Source organism: Aplidium turbinatum, chromosome 2 (assembly GCF_918807975.1).
Source record: "Aplidium turbinatum chromosome 2, kaAplTurb1.1, whole genome shotgun sequence".
In the NCBI taxonomy this organism is placed as follows: domain Eukaryota; kingdom Metazoa; phylum Chordata; class Ascidiacea; order Aplousobranchia; family Polyclinidae; genus Aplidium; species Aplidium turbinatum.
In genome coordinates, this window is record NC_137473.1 from 46,774,589 (window position 1) to 46,796,376 (window position 21,788).

Genomic DNA, 21,788 nt, shown 5'->3' on the forward strand with positions numbered 1-21,788 from the left:
ATATTGGGGTCTCAAGAGAGGCAATTGATCAATTAAAAAGGTGAAATATTCACTCATTGCAAAGATTTTGGTGATACATTGCCCTTCTGAAGACCCCAATATCTCTGGCTACAGCAATCACAGAATCTCCCTTCTCTCACAAAGTCAAGGCACGAGGTTTTTCCATTTGCTTCTTCTTTCAACCCATTTTAGTTTTTGAAAAATTTTTTGCAAGACCTCGATACTTTGAGAAAATGAAAAATTTTGTGCGACTTCACCCCCCTTACTATTCACGAAGCTGGAAAGCAACACTACGCATGCAGAGCAATGGCTTTACAGCAAAGTGTTGCAAGAGAGTAGGTAATGGTGTAACTATAAGCGTTTTTGTGACGCAATGCTTTTGGCGGGAACAGTAAGCTAAGAACTTCTGCAGATTTTACATGTAAATTTTTTTTTTTGCCGACTGAATGTAAAGATTTTTTTTGCCGGCACTGTACATCAGATTGGATTTGGTTTGGGATTTCTGGTTTTGATTCAAATAAACGATTGATACGTTTAAGCAGTATATTATTAACCGATTTTGTCTGTATTCAATACTGGAGCTGGAGCTGATAAATATTTTGTAGCTCCGGCTCCACAAGAAATGTTTAAAAAGGCTCCGGCTCCAGAGAAAATGCTTGGCTCCAACGCTCCAGCTCCGGCTCCCCAGTCCTGATGATAACAATGTTATTTTTGTGTGCAGGTAATTGTGAAAATTATTTCAGTGGGAAGTTGACCATACTTGACACTTGTAAAATCTTACTAATGGCAGAAGAAACTGACAAAGTCTCTGAACCATCGGTTACAAAGTTTAACTTTAAAGACTTCACTGACAGAAAAGTATTGGGTGAAGGTTCATTTAATCAAGTGTATTTGGCAACGCACAAGCAACTTGGAAAATGTGTTATGAAAGTTGTATGTCGAACCTTCCATGTCAAAGAAAAGTGCGTATGATGATTCTCTTAGTTTATATTTAATGATTTATCTTATTTGAGCAGAGGTATTGATTTTTGGGAGCTGATTCAGTGCAGAATATTTTAAGTTAACAAGTTGCTTTTTCATTTGCATAACCCAGTGAGTCAACCAGCTTTCAAGAAAGGAATTTTATTTGTTCAAAAGAATTTTTCTTATTGCCCAATGCCTACTTTATAATTAAAGAGATTGGTGTTGATGTCTCTCAACCTTCGTTCTGGTTTCTCAATTTGTTTACTTATTAAGCCTACCGTACTTTATGTCTGAATTTTTTGTATATGTTTTTACGCAGTGGCTATTCTTACCATTGTATTGAGGCTATGTGCACACGTCCACTCGAGCATGAGGTATTTTTTTCTTTCACCTTCTCTTTTCAAACAGAAAATGAGAGGAGAACAATGATAAAAAAATTGCGTATATATATATAAGTAACTTTTAAATTCAAGAGTTTATATCAACTGAACCTGTGGCCCTTAAGCTGTTTCTTGGGTTGGTATTCCAAAGAATGTCAGCTTGACACAGCTCTCGGAAACACTTTTATTTAAACTAAATTCTAATTCGAAGCGACTCAATTGTTACTGCTTTTTTGTGGTAAATTATTAATTTGATTAGCCTACAGTCTGATTTTTCATGTCTTTTCAAGTATGCGTAATAAAGTTAAAGTTTTTTTAATTTGCTGGAATTTAAAAATTTTTCTGGGTAAGGTTTCGTCTGTCATAAGGCGATGCCGAACAAACTTGCCCGTGATCTTTGTTTTGATGCACTGTATTCATTTTTGCTGTTAACAAGTTAGTTTGGTGGCTGTAAAGAGTAACAATATTGTTAAAACAGTTGTTTCATCATTGTTCATTTTGTTGTTATTTCTGACCGTCACAATGAAAAACAATAGCCTATTTTGCTAAACATAGCAGCTTCTAGGTATAGAAAAAAGTAGAAGCGACAAAACACAAACGTTATAACATGTTTGATAACAAACCAGCACAGTCAAGTTTAAATATGGCATAGTCGCAACACCTAATGTTTAATTTGAAAGCTTTAGCTTTGCAATTTGTTTTGTTTTATTGCTGCCGCCTACATATGTTTATTGAGCATATGCGAGCATGGCTCGACGTTTCACGAAAAGATACAGAGCTGACTTATCACATATGGAGGTCAAACGTTAAGCTCAACTGAACGTGTGCATATATCCTCAGACCTCAGAGGCTATATTCACAATATATATATGGTAAATATAACCTGTGTCATGTTTTTATGCGTGGTGGTTAAAATATTTATGTTACATAGACGGAAAGGCAATCTTCATGTTCAATTTCAAACAACAGCTTTGCAATGCAGTTCTGTGCTCACTGCAAACTTTGCTTTAGATTATAATCAACTTGATTAATTAAACTCAAGTATTGCATTCTGACCTATTTAAACTTTACTTACTTTCTCAAACTTGAACTCTAAATTAAAATTTCCTGGTAAAAACTCGGAAAAGAAAACTTACTTTAGTCTGGACCACAACCTTTAGACACAGACACATATAGATGTGTACCTACTAGGTGCCCACACTGCGGGCCAGTTTAATACTTCTCCAAGTAATGTATAATTGTATATTTTGTTTAGTGCTTGGTGTTTTTTTAGGTTTTATGCCTAATCATCAACACTTAAAAGCTACCATATTGTCATAAATTCATCATCTTTCAGCTTGGTAGGTCAATGCTTTCCAAATGAGTTAAGGCTGTAATAAACAATAAAAATATACAGATGTTATGATGCGAAAACTGTAGTCATAAACAAGTTGCAATTGAAAAAGTAAAGAACATTAGTTAAAAAGCAATTGTATAGCACCTGAATTGCCCTGCACCACAGTGTGGATGCCTGCCTGTCATATGTCTAATTGTCTATGGCTCTAAGCGTCTGTGTCTACAAGTTGTGCCCTTGAAAATGGACTAAAAAATTTCTGAGTGTAATGTGTAAACTCGCAGAAAGTTTTATAGAAAAACCTTCATCAGACTTGCTAAATACTTTGTGAGTATGCACTCACGTGAAATTTGGTTAATGTTTAGTTCTGCTTTGAGTTCTTCCTATCACTATTCCAACACAATGCATTTTAAATCCTGAGTTTTGTTGCAGACAAAAGCCAAAATTAGAGCAAGAAGCTATGGACATGTTTGCAATTAAGCACAAGCATATCATTGCTGGATATGGTATTGTCTTGGAACCAGAACATCTTTGTCTTATTTACGAATTTGCTGATTACGGTTGCTTAAGGGATGCTCTACGTCGTATTTATATTCCCATGTCTCTCAAAATTCGAATTGCCTACCAGGTAAATTGTGTACAATAGATTATTATTTGAATAATATATAATGAATGCAAAGTAGTTTTCAGGAAATGTTGGATACTGGATAGTGCCATTGTATTGTTGAAATATTCAATCTAAGAAACCTGTAATTGCTAGTGCCAGTAACTTCCAATGAAAATTAACTACCTAACTATTCTTTTGTTTATCGATGCTCAGGTCAGCTTAGCCATTGAGTACCTTCACCACGGTCTTCCTGATCTAAGGATTGTTCATCGCAATTTGAAAAGTTCCAATGTGCTTCTTACAAATGACTTCACAGTCAAAGTTAGTTTGTGTCAGATTGTCAATAGCCTATAGGTTTGATTTAACGTTTGAATGTAGTTAAGAAAATAATTGCATAACGTTAAAGACACTCTCGTCACAGATAAAGTCTGTGTTGTTCCATTAACCTACTTGTTTCTGTTTTTCTGGTTAACCGGTATTTTTTATATATATGCTTTGATTAGTAGAGCATAATTTCAATTTCCAAATGCTTGCAATAGTGATCAATGAGTATATATATGTGTTAGCTTGACTTTCCAATTAGTTCCACCATGGCTATCTGGAGGTGAGGTCAGATTTGTCACATTTGCAGATTTTGATCGCTGCTAAATTGAAAGTGTCTGCCTGAAATTTTCTAAGATTTTTTTTTTTACTTTTTCCTAACTCGTAATGTTATAAAAACTTTTTGGTTGACTTGGAAAAGCAGTAAGCACATGAGAAAAAAAATAAGTTGAAACTTGAAAAACGTTCAATTAGACTGTTAGTGAACGGTTAACAGTCTGACTGAAATTTTCTGAATCAAATTGTCGTTGTTTTTCATAGTCAGGTGAAGTAAAAACCCAATTTGTCACCTGGGAAAGACAGTCAAAAACTCATTGAAATATTATTTATAGAAAATTTTATTCACATAGTTACCAAAAGTTGGCAAATTCTGGAAAAGTCTGCAAAATGTAACAAATTAAGCCGTATCCTTAGGTAGGTAACCGTGACCGCATAAAATTAGCGGGGTTGTTTCATTGCTCTCCCTAGTATCTACATTATGCTATTGTTGCGAAAGAAACTGCTGTATGACCACCAGTGACCTCCATACGTGTATTATAGCCTGGTGTGTTGACCTTTGACATTTGTGCGGTTTAACGTCATATAGCAGACAGGAGCGTTGACAGTTTCATTCCATTTCGTGTCTAGGTCAGTGACTTTCTTCTTCCGAAACATACATCATGGATGACAGAAGCCACCAAAGAAAAAGAGCACACAGAACGAAAACGTAAAGCTGCCGGAAAAGAAATTGCACGTAAAGGGACGATGCTCGCTCATATTCCCCCTGAAACGATGAAGAATATCAATACTAAGCCACAAAAAGCTCATGATGTTTATTCGTAAGTCGTCAAGTGTTGTCGAATCCTTGACCAAATTTTCATCCCATGTGATAGTTTTGAGGTTAAGGGCCACACCTGCGATTAAGGGCCAAACATATTTTTTTTAACTTTGTGAAACTTTATAGTTATAATTATTATATTAATGATATAAATAATAATTATAATAATAATTATTAAATATTGTAATACATTAATCCATAATATTGAAAATTGTTTAATATTAATAATTGGAAATTATATAATATATTAATATAATATGAATTCTATAATATAAATAATTAATACATTTATACTCAATATATAATTAATATAGTTATAATTTTAACAATGGCACTGCGAACTTGTTTAATGTTTAGTTATACTCAAAAACTCTCTTGAATTTCTTAAATGATATTTTTGAGCAGAAGTTTAATTTTTGTGTTTTTGTTCTTTTAGATATGGTGTAATTATATGGGAATTACTAACTAATAAAGTACCATTCGCGGGTAAGTGTTTACTTCACTCCTCTATTACTTTGTTAGCTTGATATTGTATAAAATTCTTTTCCTAAGTTTTTTTATTTCCGGATTTTAAACTTTGAAAACAGATTTTCGTATACCAGTAACTAGTTTCCTAACGAAGGGTATTACCTGAATGCAAATCAATGTAAAAAACTAATCTTCTGGCTGGACTTTGATGCAGCTTGAGCTTAAATATCAACCCAATTATACCACAGTGAGACGAGATATGCCTTTAATTTGTTCTGCGTCTAACCGGATGATGAAAATGCTCTTACTCAAATCGAATTTAATGTATATTATAATCAATATATAAATGATGTTAAAACGACACAATGGCTACTCAAAAGCCAGTTAGCCTGACATTTAGGCCAAGTCATCACCACAGCCTGAAAGAAGAAAAAATACTGAGCTCTTTGAATTGGCAAAGAAAGAATTTCATTCGACATCAACAATGTTATTGCTGTGTGACACACAGCATGTGTTTCTGCTGCAATCTTTTTTTTTCTAACACTGCGCTACAACAATGCGTTAGGTTGCTCAAACCAAGAGGTATTCAAGTTAATGTGCACTGGCTACACGCTGCCATATGACCCCATACTTCCTGATCATCCTCCTGTTATGCTTGAGGTCATGAAGCAGTCGCTCAATAGTGAACCAGAACAAAGACCTTCGTTTTCAGGTAAGGATGACGATTTTTCAGTAAACAACTAAAATTTTTAACGAGCATCACCAAAGATGGTAATGGTGGTTTGAAATGACTTATTTTGCGTTCTGTGATGTTAATTACACATAAAAGCATGTAAAAATATAGCTTTAACATAAAGCAATTTACTAAGTGCGGAATATTCTCTAGAATATTTAAGTTATTAAGACCTCGATCGAACGAAAATAGAACACGCCATACTCGAGTTTCACCCTTCTTTGGAATCATCGGTGATGCGCATCCATGTGTCTTGAGCTGGAATCGAACTTCCAACCCGATGGGAATTGTAGACTTCTCCGACTTAATTGGAAATCGAACGTCCGTCTAGATCTGGGGTCACCAAATGGCCCGCCACGCTGTTATGTGCGGCCCGCGGAAGGTATCAGCGTACAAGTATAACCAAAAACACTTTTCTTGATGAGTTAAAGAGTATGAAGGCAAAAAATACTTTCCGGGACTTAGCATGTTTTTGCTTTGCATAACGATTCCACCGACCGACCAATCAGATCAGATTGTAGTTCTAGGTGGAGGTCGCTTAAAGTTATATCAATGCGATGTCCAACCACACTGTCCCAGTGATTGATTAAAATGCCTGTTTTCGAATTTCGAAATTGTCTGTAAACACTATTGTGCATTTCACCGTTATTGTGTTTCATGAGCAGTGTTCCCTTTATATATACAAGTTTTTGTTGGCAAAATAGGTCGGTATGCAAACTCAATTTATAAAAAAATGGCAAAATATTATATTTTAAAAAAAATTTAAAGACATTTTTGATTGTAATACGAAAATATTTAGCTTAGTACTGCAAAATGTTGTTAATCAACAATTCTTGCCATGCTGATGAGCACCGCAAGTGACAGTTGTCTAATAATCAAAGAAAGACGTTTATAGAAATTCTCACAAAAAGGATAAAAAACCAATTCATTGCTTTTTCAGAAGGAGCACTGTTCATAAGTTACGATAGAAACATTTTTTTCGGTGATTTCCTCAAGAGTTTGTTTCATGGTGCCTGGTTTCTTTCTCCCTGTTATTGTAGCCTATTTTCACTGATATGTTTGCAGGTCACTATTGTTGTCTGTAATGCGATGTGTCAAACATTTCCTTGTTTACTGAAACTGTTAATTGCAAGATATCTGTTGTGAAGCGAAGTGACGACACCACTCTTGCTTGGCGATGAATATTCTGATGAAACCGCTCGCCTCGTTATAAGTGCGCAAAACAAGTGGCCTCGTTTATTAGACATTGTTAAAGAAGTCAAAAGTGTTGTTAAAGGAGCTTGGCCTGGCAGTAGCGTTGTCCAACTAATTTTGTTGCTGCGGTATTCTAAGATAAATATTAACATGTAACGCTGTATACTGGGTACGAAATGCGTTCTTTTCTAGCATAAGAGTCAACCAACCTAAAATTTTATTAGTGCGGCCCGCCACAACTCTCCTTAGTGCTAAAGTGGCCCGCATGCAAAAAAGGTTGGTGACCCCTGGTCTAGATTGAATTACAGCGTAGTACAATCAGTCATGTTTTTACCGAGGAATTTTTCATGCCAGCAAGGCTATGGAACTTCCATACTTGATTTGACTGCATATGAGCTGCTAAACCGATTGACCCAACCGCGGCATCACGCCAAAGCTTATGTGAAGTTTCCTTTAAAATTAATTGGCTCAGCCGACCTTAAATATTGCGAAGATACAGTTTCTTTGTACATTTCAGATCTTTCTCGAAAACTCCGGTCACCTCACGAAACATCTGCTAGAGATGCATTGCTAGCTGTTGCTGACTGTCAAAAAGTTTATGTAAGAAACATTCTGTTAGAACTTTAAAATGTGGTATCACTCACTCCCAATTCCTAACCACCAAATCAGTTCTTTTTTGCATCCAGTCTGGAGATGTGCTTAATTGTTTTTTTTTAATAATTGTTATTATCCGTTACTTTGAAAATCTTATCTGTTACTTTTAATTGTTACTTTACAACAATTAACGAATAAAACCATGAAAGAAGCAGAAGACTACAGTAAACCTCAGACACCTTGTCGGCACGGTGCGTTATTCTAGAATAGATTATTCTCTCTTATTCACAGCACATGGTTAAAAGAGCATGTGCATTTGGCGTTTGTCATTTACTCATTCTAGTCATTCAGTGTCACATGAATTTAAAAATTGAAGGAATTAAAATATGATTTTGCTCTGCATGGTTTTGCGTCGGCACAAGTTGTATGACTCCACAATAACTAATTGTGATGATGCAGTAGTAAAAAATATGCTAGCAAAGAACCAAGGTTGCCAGGTAGCCTTAATACAGTCAGAAATCCTCCAGGATTACATGGCAACCCTAGTTGTTACCTGTGAGTGAATCACTGTTATTGTTAAGAGTTATATGCTCCTTCAACTCTGATTAAGTAACAAAAGCGATAGGTTGCCAATTGGCCTAAAACTCGGACCAAAAAAACGATAAAATGGCCTTTTTTTATATTGTGGGCTAAATTGGAATAAAATTTTGGAAGGGAGATTGCTCTCCCAAGCATTCCCGTGGCTACATTCTTGATGAAAGGTGGAAAAAAATTGAACAATGTTGTGAATAAAAGAAATACTTCAAGCTTACCTGTAGGCCTAAGCACCGACAGTTATTTTTAACTATTACTTTTCAATTTTCTTTTTTGTTAATATTAGTAAACAAAATTGCCTGTTACTTTTTAACGTTATGTTATTTTTCGCACATCTCTAATCCATTCAACGTCTGTGAACATCTAATGTTTAATTAGTGGAAAGAAATCTGATTTGCTGGCTGGGTTGTGTGACATATTTTTACATGCATTACAATCAAGCTATCTCTGTGCTTCATTTCAGTACAATCACCTTCTCAGTTCTCATGTCATAACGGTATATTGTGAATATAGATTTTCTTGTCGTTATCCAACTCATTTCTTGTATTTGAGCAAATCTCGACGTTTTGTGATTTACACAGCGCTGTGGACTGGTATCGAACCCGAAGCCTTGCGATTTCTAACTAGGCAGTCTTAATTTTTCGAATGTTTTTTATCAACTCCTGATCTCGTTTTAACCGTTTCTTAAACTTGTTCAGGAGCAATACAGAGCCAAAAAAAGACTGCAAATGGCAGAGAAATCCCGGCAGGTAAGAACGAAATGTCGTTAATTGCTGGTGAATGCAAGAGGCCCAGTAGCTGTAGCGAGATTTCTTTGACTCTCCATATCACAGTTGGCGTTTCAGACTTCTGTATCTCCTCTGCACGTAGAAAATTATATTGGGCTTTGATTCATTATCTGCAGTTCATTTCACGTGCAGCTGCCTTCAACTGTATGACCATATGGTATTGTTATCATCTTATCTAAAAATGTGTTCACGATGTACTGTGCTTGTAAAAATGTTCAGTAGGGTGTCCCACTTTTAGGCGACTTTTCAGGAAAATTAGGTTCGGGTCAAATTCTGACTGGATTTTCGTCACTGATTTCAAAAATGACGTTATTTTTTCATTATGACGTCATCTTGATGCGCCAGCTAGCGGATTTTTGCTATTTTGGCCTTATCACGAATATGGTAAGAGCTAGAGAGTTGGAACTTGCGCCAAAATGACCGAAAGGGACGATTTCCTATTTGTTGTCAACGCAATATGAAACGCTAACTGCAACAGAAAAGGAGTTATTTGGAAAAAACATGTTTTTGGACAAAAAAATGAGAAACATGGCAATTTTGCTACAGTGACGCTTTTATTTCGATTAATTTGCTGTGCTGCGCCACATTGTTTAACAATTAAGTACAGTGGTACTTTGTAGTAGTCTACTAGCATTTTGTATTTGGAATTAATTACCTCAGCATTGATTTTTGCATGGTTGTTGCAATTACTAATACTAGCTAACGTTAAACCCTTGATCGTTTAGTTCAAAGATCTATCAAACAAAACCACAATTCAACAACACAACACAGTTTAATGGGATTATTTATCACACCATACTGTACAAAGCAGCACAGATGCGCAAGTCTGTTTCCCCCCGTGACCCGACAGTTTATCGAAAGACAATTTATCGAACGACAGTTCATCGAACGACAGTTTATCGAAAGACAGTTTATCGAACAACAATTCATCGAAACGACAGTTTATCGAAACGACAGTTCATCGAAACGACAGTTCATCGAACGACAGTTTATCGAAACGACAGTTCATCGAACGACAATTCATCGAAGGGGCTAGAGGCTAGGAGTTAGGGGCTAGAGGTTAAGAGTTAAGGTTAGAATTAGGGGTTAGTGGTTGGGAGTTGGAGTTTAAGGGTTAGGGGTAGGGTTGGGGGTTAAGGTTAGGGGTTAGTGGTTAGGAGTTAGGGGTTGGGGGTTAAGGGGTAGGGTTACGGTTAGTGGTTAGGGGTTGGGGGTTAGGGTTAGGTTTTAGGGGTTAGGTTTTCGATTAACTGTTGTTCCAGGCCCCTAGCCAGCAGGGAGCCAGGGAGGCCTCGCCCCCTTAAAAACAAATCCGCCTCCCCTGGCAAAATCCAAACATTCAAGAGCAACAGCTACATTTATAATGATTTTGCCCATTTAAATTTTTTCGGCCCTCCTTAAAAAAAGTTTGCCCCCCTTGCTCTGCGGTCTGGCTACGGCCCTGTGTCGTTCGATAAATTGTCGTTCGATAAACTGTTGTTCGATAAACTGTCGTTTCGATAAACTGTCGTTTCGATAAACTGTCGTTCGATAAACTGTCGTTCGATAAACTGTCGTAGTTTCCCCCAAATCATCTTGGTCATCTCGAATCAAGCCGTTCACAACACGTTTCAGTCTTCCAATGAAGCGCTCTGTTGTTGTTGTCGATCATACACCAAAACACTAATGGAGATGAAAAACATGCAATCTTAGTTTCTTCGGAGAAAAAAATCACGTAAGTTGCCACACTTCAAAAGCGTCTGCTTTATATAAATGTTCTTGGGAAAATTTTCTGTCTTACTGCATCAGCAGCAAAAGGCGGAGCTTCAGCGTGGGAACTCAAAGCAACGTTTTTAGGACTCAACCATTGGGGTGCATGCTTAACGATGTAGGCCTATCAGAACAGCGTTGAATACTGGTTCATCAACAGATTTGTCTGCAAGTAATAAATCTCTTGTGAACAGTACAATTGAAGGACCTTCAGTAGCAGAAGGTTTAAGATGGATGACCAAAGATGCTGGCAAATAAACACAAACAATGAAAGAAACCATACGTTGAAGTTTAGGGATATCCTGAGGCCCAACACAATACCCAAAAATCAGCACTCTTAAGTAACCACTCGCTGTTGTTATCCAACGCGCATGGGACACGCCTTCTTGACGATAAAAAAGTAGGGGTTTCAAATTTTCCGGAACATCCATCACTAAATGAGCTGCCAGAGCAAGAAGACACATAATGGTTGCTCCGAAAAGATGAATCTTTAACTTCTTTCTTGTGCTCAGAAAACCATAAGATCTTGGCTTTTAAATGATTTGCGGCTATATTTGTGATGGAAACTTTACAATCTTATCGGATTTTCAGATGTTGGGGCTTAGGTTTTGGTATTTTCTTAATTCTGTTCATCAAACCACCATCTGCCAGACAAAATTTATGAATCTTGTTTGCAAAATATCCCAAACAAAAATGATGCAACATTGCATCATTTTTATTTTAGGATGTACTGTTTATGACATAACAATCGAAATAAAAGCGTCACTATATTCTATTGTTAAGCTACTACCACTGTACTTAATTGTTAAACAATGTGGCGCAGCTTAACAATGGGAGCAAGTCTTTTAGGCGTTGACAGTTAGGCGCTGGTCTAATAGGCGCGCACACTGTGGCGTCTGGATATTTAGATGCGGAGCACTGTGGCGCCCGGTCATTTAGTTGCTATTTCTAGTAAAGTATGTAGATTGTATCAGGTATCAGCATGGCAGCTTGCCAGAAAATTATATCATGGCTTCCGAGAGTGAAGCTGCTTAAACCGGCAATGTTTTCACACAAAATGTTTTTCGATCAAAAAGACTGTAGGCTAAATTACGTAAACTTTTTGCTTAAAATTTTCCAAATTTTCTCCATAATCATTCTGCTGTACCTCCTAAAGCATTGCGCGCAGAAACGAAGTAAAATTTTTCTCATGTACAGAATTGTTTTGGTATTCGATTAAACTACATATATTTTCAAATTATTTTATCATGCTTGGGTAGTAAAGATTATAATGAAGTACACTTTTCTGCCAATTTTTAATTTTTTTAGAAATTAGAAAAAACACCGTATGGAAAGTTGCTAGTCGTACATTGAATATTTTAAATTTTATTGCAAAGCTTCGCATCTTCGGATAGCTGAAGATGTATGCTTTCATTTGATGTCAAGATTGTGCGTCTACGTCGATCACATGAGATGTTTTTACGGCGTAAATACAACAGATTTGTGTGAAAAATGTCTGGTTATTTAGATTAAACGTCTTGACCTCGGTGGTTGCGAAAGAGTTAAGTCAAATAATAACTACACTAAACATCAGTAAAAAAATCATAGCCTATATACCTTAGTCTATATTGAAGCGGGTGGTTAAAATTTTAGTGTGCAGTGCCTGACTTTGCAAGTAGCCTAGGCTACAGCAAAAAAGCCACAGCAAGCTCTTTTGTTTGAGAAGGTAGGCTACACGAGGTGGAAGGATGAAGATTTTTATTAAACAATTAATAAATACGAAAAATGCGCAATCAAACACTGCAACGTATACATGAAGCCATCAGCAGCAATTTTTTCACGATTACGTGAAGTTGAAATAGTGGAAGCTGCCATATCAATCTTTGCTTTATGATGTGGCAAACTTACCAAACTTTTCGGTGCAAATGAAGTGCTCAGATCCAACATCGGCTTATATGCAGGGCAATTAGACCAGCAGACCACCTGATCTCCACAGGACACGTACTTCTGGAGTAGAAGTTGCCGGTTTAAAGGCGCAGCTTTGTGCAATCTGTTACGGTACCTTTAATAATTACTTCTACTTGAGACGGATAGATCGTGTGGAGATGAGGTGCGTGAAAACACTCTACTACTCTTGATATTAGCACATTTCTACAGGACATTTGCAATGCATCCTGAACACAAGTTGCAGCCAGATGGAACTTTACTTAATCTGTTATCTTTCGCAATTACTTTTGTTCGGGATGGATTGGCCATGTGACGAGAACGCGTAAGACGCTCTACTACTGTTCACATGAATACATTTCTACAGGGCATATAGGCTACACCTTGGCTACAAGTTGCAAGCATAATGGTGGGACTTCGCTCGTTATTAAACCTAGTCGGGGTTTTGACGGAAAACTAAATTACTCTTCACTTAAGCCTACAGGCTACGGTACATTTTTTACTGATGTTTAGTGTAGTTGTTATTTGACCTAACTAAAAGTGAACTCATACATGTTCGGAAACTTGAATAATTTATTGATAAAGCTTTCGCCGACGCAAACCTGGACTAACAAGAAATAAATGCTGAACACGCGCATTAAAAAAACAACATATTTTTCTGTTCAATATAACATTTAATGTGAAAATCATTGCCGGTTTAAGCAGCTTCACTCACTGAAGCCATGACATATTTTTCTCTTCAATATAACAATTTGTGTGAAAATCATTCCCGGTTTAAGCAGCTTCACCCATATATTTTTTCTGTTGAATATAACATTTTGTGTGAAAAAGCATTGGCGGTTTAAGCAACTTCACTCACTGAAGCCATGACCAACAACGCACACGCATTAACAAAACAATATATTTTCCTGTTCAATATAATATTTTGTGTGAAAAGCATTGCCCTACGCCCCTACCTGCTAAGCTGATACAATCTACAGACTTTACTAGGAATAGCACCTAAATGAACGGGCGCCACAGTGCTCCTCACCTAAATACCCAGACGCCACAGTGTGCGCGCCTATTAGACCAGCGCCTAACTGTCAACGCCTAAAAGACGTGGACCCTTAACAATCGAAATAAAAGCATCACTGTAGCAAAACCCAAGCAAAATTGCCATGTTTCACTTTTTGTCCAAAAATGACCAAAAACATGTTTTTTTCAAAATAACTCCTTTTCTGTTGCAGTTAGCGTTTCATATTGCGTTGACAACAAATAGGAAATCATCCCTTCCGGTCATTTTGGCGCAAGTTCCAACTCTCTAGCTCTTACCATATTCGTGATAAGGCCAAAATAGCAAAAATCCGCTAGCTGGCGCATCAAGATGACGTCGTAATGAAAAAATAACGTCATTTTTGAAATCAGTGACGAAAATCCAGTCAGAATTTGACCCGAACCTAATTTTCCTGAAAAGTCGCCTAAAAGTGAGACACCCTAATGTTCAGTATGCTGCTAGTGCGTGGCGCCAAGTCAGAATAGCGCGTGCCAAAAGTGCCTTAAAATCTGAGTAAAGTATATTTTTGTCTTAAAAATTTTCGTTTTTAGAAATTGAAATTTCGCTTTATTTTTCTGTCGTGTAGAGTTAGTTTACTTCCACTTATTCTGTTCACTTGCTTCATAGTTAAACAGCCCCTGCTTTCGGTATGGGCTTTCTGACTTATCGAAAGAACAGTATTACTCTCGCATATAATCACATACTTAGGACAGGCCATGTCGCTCGATCATTAGTAGAGTTACAAATAAGGCACCGTCCTGTTGAGTTCGCCTTACCCAGACAATTATCTGATATGCATTGTTTTGTAAGAACAGTTTTATTTTGACTTCCGAAGAGAAACCCTTTGTTCAGCCTCACTTTAAATCATAGCTTCTTTGTCATGCTTCAGGGTCAAAGGGTTCTCCGTGCCAGCACATGCAGTGAAGGTGTTGATAACGATCGTACCTTCGACGACCAACCTGCTTCTTTTAGCAAAACCACGTTGCCACAAACGGGAAAGGTTGTCGACCGCACGGCTCACGTGACACCCCCAGATGCATCTAATCAAAGACCTAAACCACTATCTCCTGGACAGAGAGAAATCGAACCGTTCAGAGTGCAACAACCAGTGGTTATATTTTATAAGCTTTATATTTTTCATTCTTCACAGCAGAGCACATTTGAAAAGAAACTTTTTTTGTTAGTATCAGCTTTTATCAACTACTTTTATTCCAAGCACTGATACGTTTGCTGTGCCACGTAAACTTCGTACAAATGTGTTGTTTCAAATTTTCTTGATGAAAATTTCCATTGACAAAACGTTAATTTACACTCTTTCTGTGAAGACGCATTGCAGTCTTCTGGTATAAAATTCTCAACGATTTAGCACAGATGTCATTAACGTATCAGAACAGCAGCACAAATGTAAAAAAATACCCCCGGTTTGGAAATTTACTCATGAGTTGGATGACACCTATTCAACGTACGGTATTAAGCTATGAATACGACATCTCACAACAGAGAAGCTTGGCGTTTCATTGCCTCCAACCCTCGACGAGAGGAAGGAACTTAGATGATGATGATAACATGATTTTTTCTATTGCAACGCAGACGGATGCTGAGATAGACGACTTGGAGGAGGATGCCTGTAAACCATCCTCCAGCAAGGAATTGAAGAGTGAATGGACTTCTCCAACTGTTCATGAGCCCGCAAGATCTTTCTCCGAAACCACGAAGCCTGATCCCAACAAAGCAACTCCATTTATAGACGGAGCTGGGGAACAATCACCTCCTCTTCCTTCTCCTGAAGAGCCGAGGCAGTTTAGAGTCGGAGATTCAACAAACATCTGTATGTTTCTATAATTAACTCCTAATGTGGTTCAGCATACGTTTGAAATTTTGTTTGGTCTAAGTTAAGGTATTTCAGTGGCGATGACGTATTTCCAAAACTTCAACATGCTGTCGCATGTTATAGAAAAACATTTTTATATTGAATTACTTGTATATATTTATTTATTTATTATAAGGTAAAAAGTGTTCAAACTGAGGATTTGTCGCCTTTTTCATGATGCTTGTGGAAGGATTGAACCACTGACCCACTCTTGTGGTTGCTGAGATTGACAATTTAAGACTTTTCCAGCTGGGCAATTTTTTGTGATATGTATTGTTATCAGTGACGACTTATAGTATGGTGCTTTCACTTTGTTCAAGTGTCAGCGTGTCACTCACAGAAGGTTAGAAGTCTACAACCTTGCTATTTCTTCACTACAAAATAATTGGAAATCACTGGTTTGAAATCAACTTGACGTTTTTCTTTTGGCTTCTTCGTATATTGCGTTTACTCGAAGTTATTTATTTTCAGCAATTCAGGGAGAAAACATAAATTTTCAGCTCTCACAGCAAGCTCAGCCCATGGTTAGCGTAGGATTGGCACAAACGGCACCGATGTCTGACCAACCCACACCAACATCTCCACCCACACCGATCCTAATCGATATCCCAGCCATGCGTGAGAAACTAGTCTTTCATCATCATCAAGTATCTCGTGACAAGGGTTACAATGCACCGTTTAATTGCATGTTTTTGACATTGGTAACACCAGGGGCGCCGGAACGATTTTTGACTGGAGGGCAAGATTACGAAAAAAGGGCACTTTTGTTTACTAAAAGGCCAATTTTTTTTCAAGTTTTAAGATAAAATATAGCGATAATGATAATCCGGTATACAAAGAAGGGCACCAAGCTATGTTATAATGATGTAACCTACTGTCAAGCCTTAAAGCAGCCTGCAGCCATGGCCGCTAAGTAGTGCTTGAATGAATCGCCGGTGCTACCTCCTTAATCGGCCAAGTTTGGCCGCCGGTCTCTTCTAACCAATTATTTAATTTCGCAATAGAATGATCGTAGATTAACTGTCGAAAATATGTAGTATCAAAGAGTGACGCAAAATTAGGTCAGCGCGTCATAATCGCCACTGTTGCATTGTGCAGGGAATATTTGTTATTGATGGAATATATCCATCTGCGATCGCCAGCGCTGTAATTCCCTCCCGACGTTTATTTTAACAAAGTCTTAATCCGAATTGCTAATTTACATCGGCTGGCAACATTGTCGTTTTTATGTCGATTCGATGTTGTCGGACATTGAATCGTTGTTAAAAAGGAGAACTAAGTTAGTTGACATCAATGAGGAAAACATTTTTTGATCATATTTTGCAAAAATTATGCTTCTTTTAGTAATGTACATCATTGAAATAGCTAAAAACTCAATTGCTAAGGCAACAGGGATCAGTTGTCAGTAGATGTAACAGAAAAAATATTTCGCACTTGCTAGTGCATCGTCAGTTCTGATAAAGGGCAGTTAAAGACTACAAGTAATGTTTTAATCATTGAAATACTTATTTTATTACCTTGCCGTCATCGTCAACACATGTCGAACGTTGTTCTTCGTTGCTAAAAAGAATTCTAGGGGAGTGGCGAACTTCTATAAAATCAGCCACATTGGGGACACTCGTGCGAGTGTCGTTTGAATAGTACTGGTACAATCCCGATAAAGCAGTTACTGCGTGGTGCAACGATTCTATTGTAGGACGTTGCCCAGGCCCAGACTTCAACAACGCTAAGTGATCATTTTAGCATTGTTGCAAGTTTAATTATATTTACTTGTGCTGTCGTTATTTTTATTTTGTATTTTGGCCTCCAAGCACGCAGATTTGGCCGCCGAGAACAAACCGACGATGGATTATGATGATGATGATGAATTAGGCTAAAAGCGAATAGCAGAAATTGTTATATTGCAAAATGTGTAGTAGTATACATGACTTTAAACGGGCACCATTGCCCCCCTGCCCCTCCATCTGCAGAAAATTTGAGGGCAGGGGGGCATTCGCCCCCCCCCCCCCCCGCTTCCGGCGCCCCTGGGTAACACGTTGAATTACAATTTTTTTAGGTTCACCATTATCGAATTATTAAAAACTGCATTTTTAACATTTGTGATTGGGAGTGCTAAGGACTCTATTATACGTAAAGTCGAACTTTGGTGTTGCAATTACATTTTTCAAACAAAATTACATTTAGCGGAAACAATTGCAACACGTTTTACGTTTTTACATCGGCAAATCACGAATTTTCAACCAGGTTGTGACATTGCTCAGTATTCTGTCTTTGTTTCCCTTGTCACAGTACTACGACAGTTTCGAGCGACTATTCATCGAACGACAGTTAATCCAAACGACAGTTTATCGAACGACAATTAATCGAACGACGGTTAATCGAAACGACTGTTTATCGAAACGACTGTTCATCGAACGAAAATTAATCGAACGACTAACCCTAGATAAAATTTGTTTCGGGAGATTCGTCGTCCGATAAACTGTCGTTTCGATAAACAGTCGGTTCGATTAACTGTCGTTTCGGTGAATTGTCGTTCGATTAACTGTCGTTTGATAAATTGTCCTTCGATAAATTGTCGCGTCACGCCTTGTCACAGAACCTCAAGCTTTGTATTGTAGTTCATAAACAGAAAATAATACGATGGCAGAGACGTAGCCACGGGGGATGGGCGTGGGAAAGCAATCGCTCCCCCTCCAAAAAAATGAGTTTTTGATTCTATTACAACGTTTTAATGATATTGTATTGTATGTTGAATGACGTTTCACAAATATTTGGCTACATCCTATAACTTTATTTTTAAACGAACATTTTATCTCAAATATTAAAATACTTTTCCCCCTAAAATTTTCTTTTTAGCTCCTTCACCAGACGGTAGCCTGACAATTGGTCAAAACGACAAACGATTTGTAAACCGGTAACCGTGTGATGTTGATCAATTGTGATTTAACAAAACTTCCCTTGTGATCCTTCATCATTACGTCAGTAAGAATCTTTTTTTTTTTCAATACAAGAGACTAGTTTACATCGCAAGGATGGAGTAATTTTTGATATAAAGTGGAGATAACTGTACTTTGCAGATTCTAACCGCCAAATGGTCAGTTCTGACTACCAACATTTATGCCGACATGTCGGTAACAATTGGAAGTCAGTTGCCCGGGAAATGGGGTTTCCAGAAGGCGAGATTGACGTCATAAATCATGATTATGAGCGTGACGGCTTGAAAGAAAAGGTAGAAAAAAAGCGTTTTTTATCTTGTTTGCCAAGTTACACTTTTACAAGCGTTTAAGACTCGTCCGTAAATCTAGAACAGACGGGTGCTTTATGGTTCGTACAGTTTTTTCCGTCTAACCGAAAGTAGAGTTTTCCGTATGAGATCTTATCAATCCCGAAAGCTTATTTCAAGTACTTCTTCAATTGACTTTATTCCCACTTTAAGTGGGTTTGCCGGTGCAGACTGCAGTCCTCCACATCACTCTGTCAGCAGCATCCTCTTCTGTCACTCCTACTGTTTCCATACCTTCTGGCACACAGTTTCTACATCTTATTTTCGTCCTTCCTCGCTTTCATTTCCCAACTTCCAATTATCTCATTCTTCTTCCGACACAATCTTCGAAAGCTTATTTCAAATGCTTGCTTTAACTGATTTTCCAGATCTACCAATTATTTCGAACTTGGAAGGAAAGAAAAGGCGGCTCGGTAACTTTAAGAGATCTTGCTGGAATCCTGATCGAAAGTAATCTCAGTAATGTTGCTCGTACCCTGACCCCATAAGTATTGTTTGATGTAAAGGTGCGTGTTTAACTGTTTATAGAACGTAACAGAGATGTAGCCACCGGGGATTAAGGAAGCAATCGTCTCCCCACACCGAAAATGGGGTCAAAACTTGATGAATGCTTTTTTGTTTCACAATTGTAATAGCTTGTAATAATCCTGTTTCAATGACATTGCATTATATGTTGAATGACGTTTCACAAGTGTTTGGCTATTTTTAAACAAGCTCTTTATTTCAAATATCAAAATGTTTGCCCCCGAACAGTTGCTTTTGCTTTCCCCCCTTAAAATTGGGTTTCTAGCTAAGTCACTGAAATGTAATAAAATCGTTTTGACGTTGATTTAATGTCGTCTAATGTATATTTCCGTTGTTGCGCAGTTTTGTTTTATCAAAAAGTTGAAGTCAACCATGATCTTTCTCTAAAGCAGTCTTAGACAAGTCGAATTTTTTTAGCTTTCAAAATTAGATTATAATAAAATTAGAGTTACTTAATTTTTTACAGATCACATTAGAATAGTTAAAGCTACCCAAGTTCGCACAAATTAGAATAGAATTTTCGGTAGATTAGGTCAATGCATTATGCTTTGCATTATTATCAAGAATTTGACGCCAGCAATATCATTATCTTTGTTTCAACCTTTCTCTAGTCTAAAGCGCCAATGATTTTCAGTTTTACCTGACCGTGAAAGGCAAGATGAGGAAGGTCTTGAATCATTCATTCAACATATACAGACAACTTTGCATGTATTTGTTTGTAACACACCAGATTTATCAAGACGCCATGTTAGAAGTTTATGAAATTCGTCTTTGAAATATAATTTCCTGCTTAAAAATAAGCTTCTGATAATTTCTCTTAATCCGTTGAACAATATCATTATACAGTAGTTACCGCTTATTAAGCCTACATCGGGACCGGACAATTTTGGGCTTATTAAACTGGAGACGATTCTCCGCCACAGCTATACCTTCAGTAATTTCGGACCAATTTAGGCATAATAAGCAAGTAGGCCTATTAACCGTGGGTTTAGTAAGCAGGAAATATAAGTTTCTACATGGCCGAGTGCTGAGAGCGCTTTCGCAACCCTTGCATGGATATCGGTTCGAAACTTCTAGAGAGCACTCGGCTGTGTCTTGCCAAGACATAGTGGCTGGGGTGCAGTCGAAGATTTCCTTTTCGTGTTATTTTTCTAAATCTTCAATTAAATGCATGCGCCTTTCCATAGTATCGCTACGGGGCTGCCTATGCAAAGAATTTAACTAAAAGTTTAGTTGATTTATTCATTTCAGTACCACATTTCTTGCTTTGGTTTTAATTCTTTCTGGTTATTGTTTCCGTGCTGTGAGGAGGCATTGTTTTTGATGACGCAATTGCTTTGTTAATTTGTCCGTCGTTTGAACTGGTTAATCAAGTAATAAGTGGACTTTTTATTTCTTGTACCAACAATCATACTGAATCTTACATAACTTTAGTCTACAGACAGTTTATGGATATAAATAAATTCACTCCATACGCAGTTCGGACAAGTTCTAACTTCTTGGCACCGTTTATCACTTTGGGATTTGTTTATCCTTAAATAAACTTTATTACTTTTACGTGTTTACAATTTTTTGTTGACACTTTTTACTTTATCTTGCAAATTTACCAAAGTGACCGTTTTTTTTTTAATATAATTTTCTAAACATTATGATCGTCATAGACTAATTATGTGCATACTCGACTTACTCGTGCATATACCCCATCCCTAGGTTTGCCACACTAATGTACCTTTCGTACAGGTGTCATTCTATTTGAATCAACAATCTTAGTAAACCAACGCTTATTTCCTTTGACATCACAGTGGTTTTTCTTAACAAATGTATTATCTATAGTTCTATACAGTATTCAGATTATAAATTTGTCAGTTTCAGCAGGCCTATATAAACGTCTCGGGCAAATTTCATCCAAGTTTTCAGAGTGGACTGGTTTTTCATTTTGTTTAGTTCAACTAATTTGTCATAAATTCTATCCTTGCTTAATTTTATTATGTTGCGGTGTTATTATTGCCCATACAAGTTGTATACTGTAGCCTACTGAATAATAAGAATTTTTTGTAACTGTTGTGATGTTTTCAGTTATAAGATTTTATGTAGGCCTATAAACCAAAAAGTGACATTCAGCTCGCCGAAATTACCGACGGTAACTGTGGTGTCGAAATGTGCGTTGGTTAGTGCGTGACTTCTGGAACGAAGAAGCTTCAAGATCATGCCGCGCTAGTTCGACTCTCAGGGTGTACGCTTGAGCAACGCACGTTAAGGACGACTCTCCATTCAGCGGCATTTAATGGATGGAATAATTTCCCGGCAACAAGGCTTCAACAATCGGAAACTTCA

The 21,788-nt window shown here is 37.3% G+C and overlaps 1 protein-coding gene across 4 annotated transcripts; it reads left to right on the plus strand.

Annotated features, from left to right (window-relative positions):
* The first annotated feature begins 733 nt into the window (after positions 1–733).
* Positions 734–21,506, plus strand: LOC145765356 (receptor-interacting serine/threonine-protein kinase 1-like). Of its 4 annotated transcripts, XM_082577163.1 has the most exons (14): positions 734–962; positions 3,109–3,304; positions 3,497–3,604; positions 4,511–4,701; positions 5,137–5,186; positions 5,734–5,880; positions 7,613–7,695; positions 8,982–9,032; positions 14,666–14,887; positions 15,367–15,604; positions 16,118–16,264; positions 18,724–18,875; positions 19,298–19,435; positions 20,089–21,506. In XM_082577163.1, exons 1-13 carry the CDS (start codon positions 784–786, stop codon positions 19,415–19,417), a joined length of 1,884 nt encoding a protein of 627 aa, XP_082433289.1. In that variant the 5' UTR covers positions 734–783; the 3' UTR covers positions 19,418–19,435; positions 20,089–21,506. The 4 variants fall into 4 exon arrangements, with proteins under 4 accessions (XP_082433289.1, XP_082433288.1, XP_082433290.1 ...); XM_082577162.1 differs by having other exon boundaries at positions 19,298–21,506; XM_082577164.1 differs by having other exon boundaries at positions 14,666–14,884; positions 19,298–21,506.
* Positions 21,507–21,788: the final 282 nt, after the last annotated feature.

Bases quoted from the DNA above. Each gene is read 5' to 3' on its own strand.
- LOC145765356 (XM_082577162.1), top strand. From the start codon at position 784: ATGGCAGAAGAAACTGACAAAGTCTCTGAACCATCGGTTACAAAGTTT. The intron at 5,187-5,733 runs GTAAGTGTTTAC...ACAATGCGTTAG, and splicing joins TAATAAAGTACCATTCGCGG to GTTGCTCAAACCAAGAGGTA. The intron at 14,888-15,366 runs GTTATATTTTAT...ATTGCAACGCAG, and splicing joins TCAGAGTGCAACAACCAGTG to ACGGATGCTGAGATAGACGA.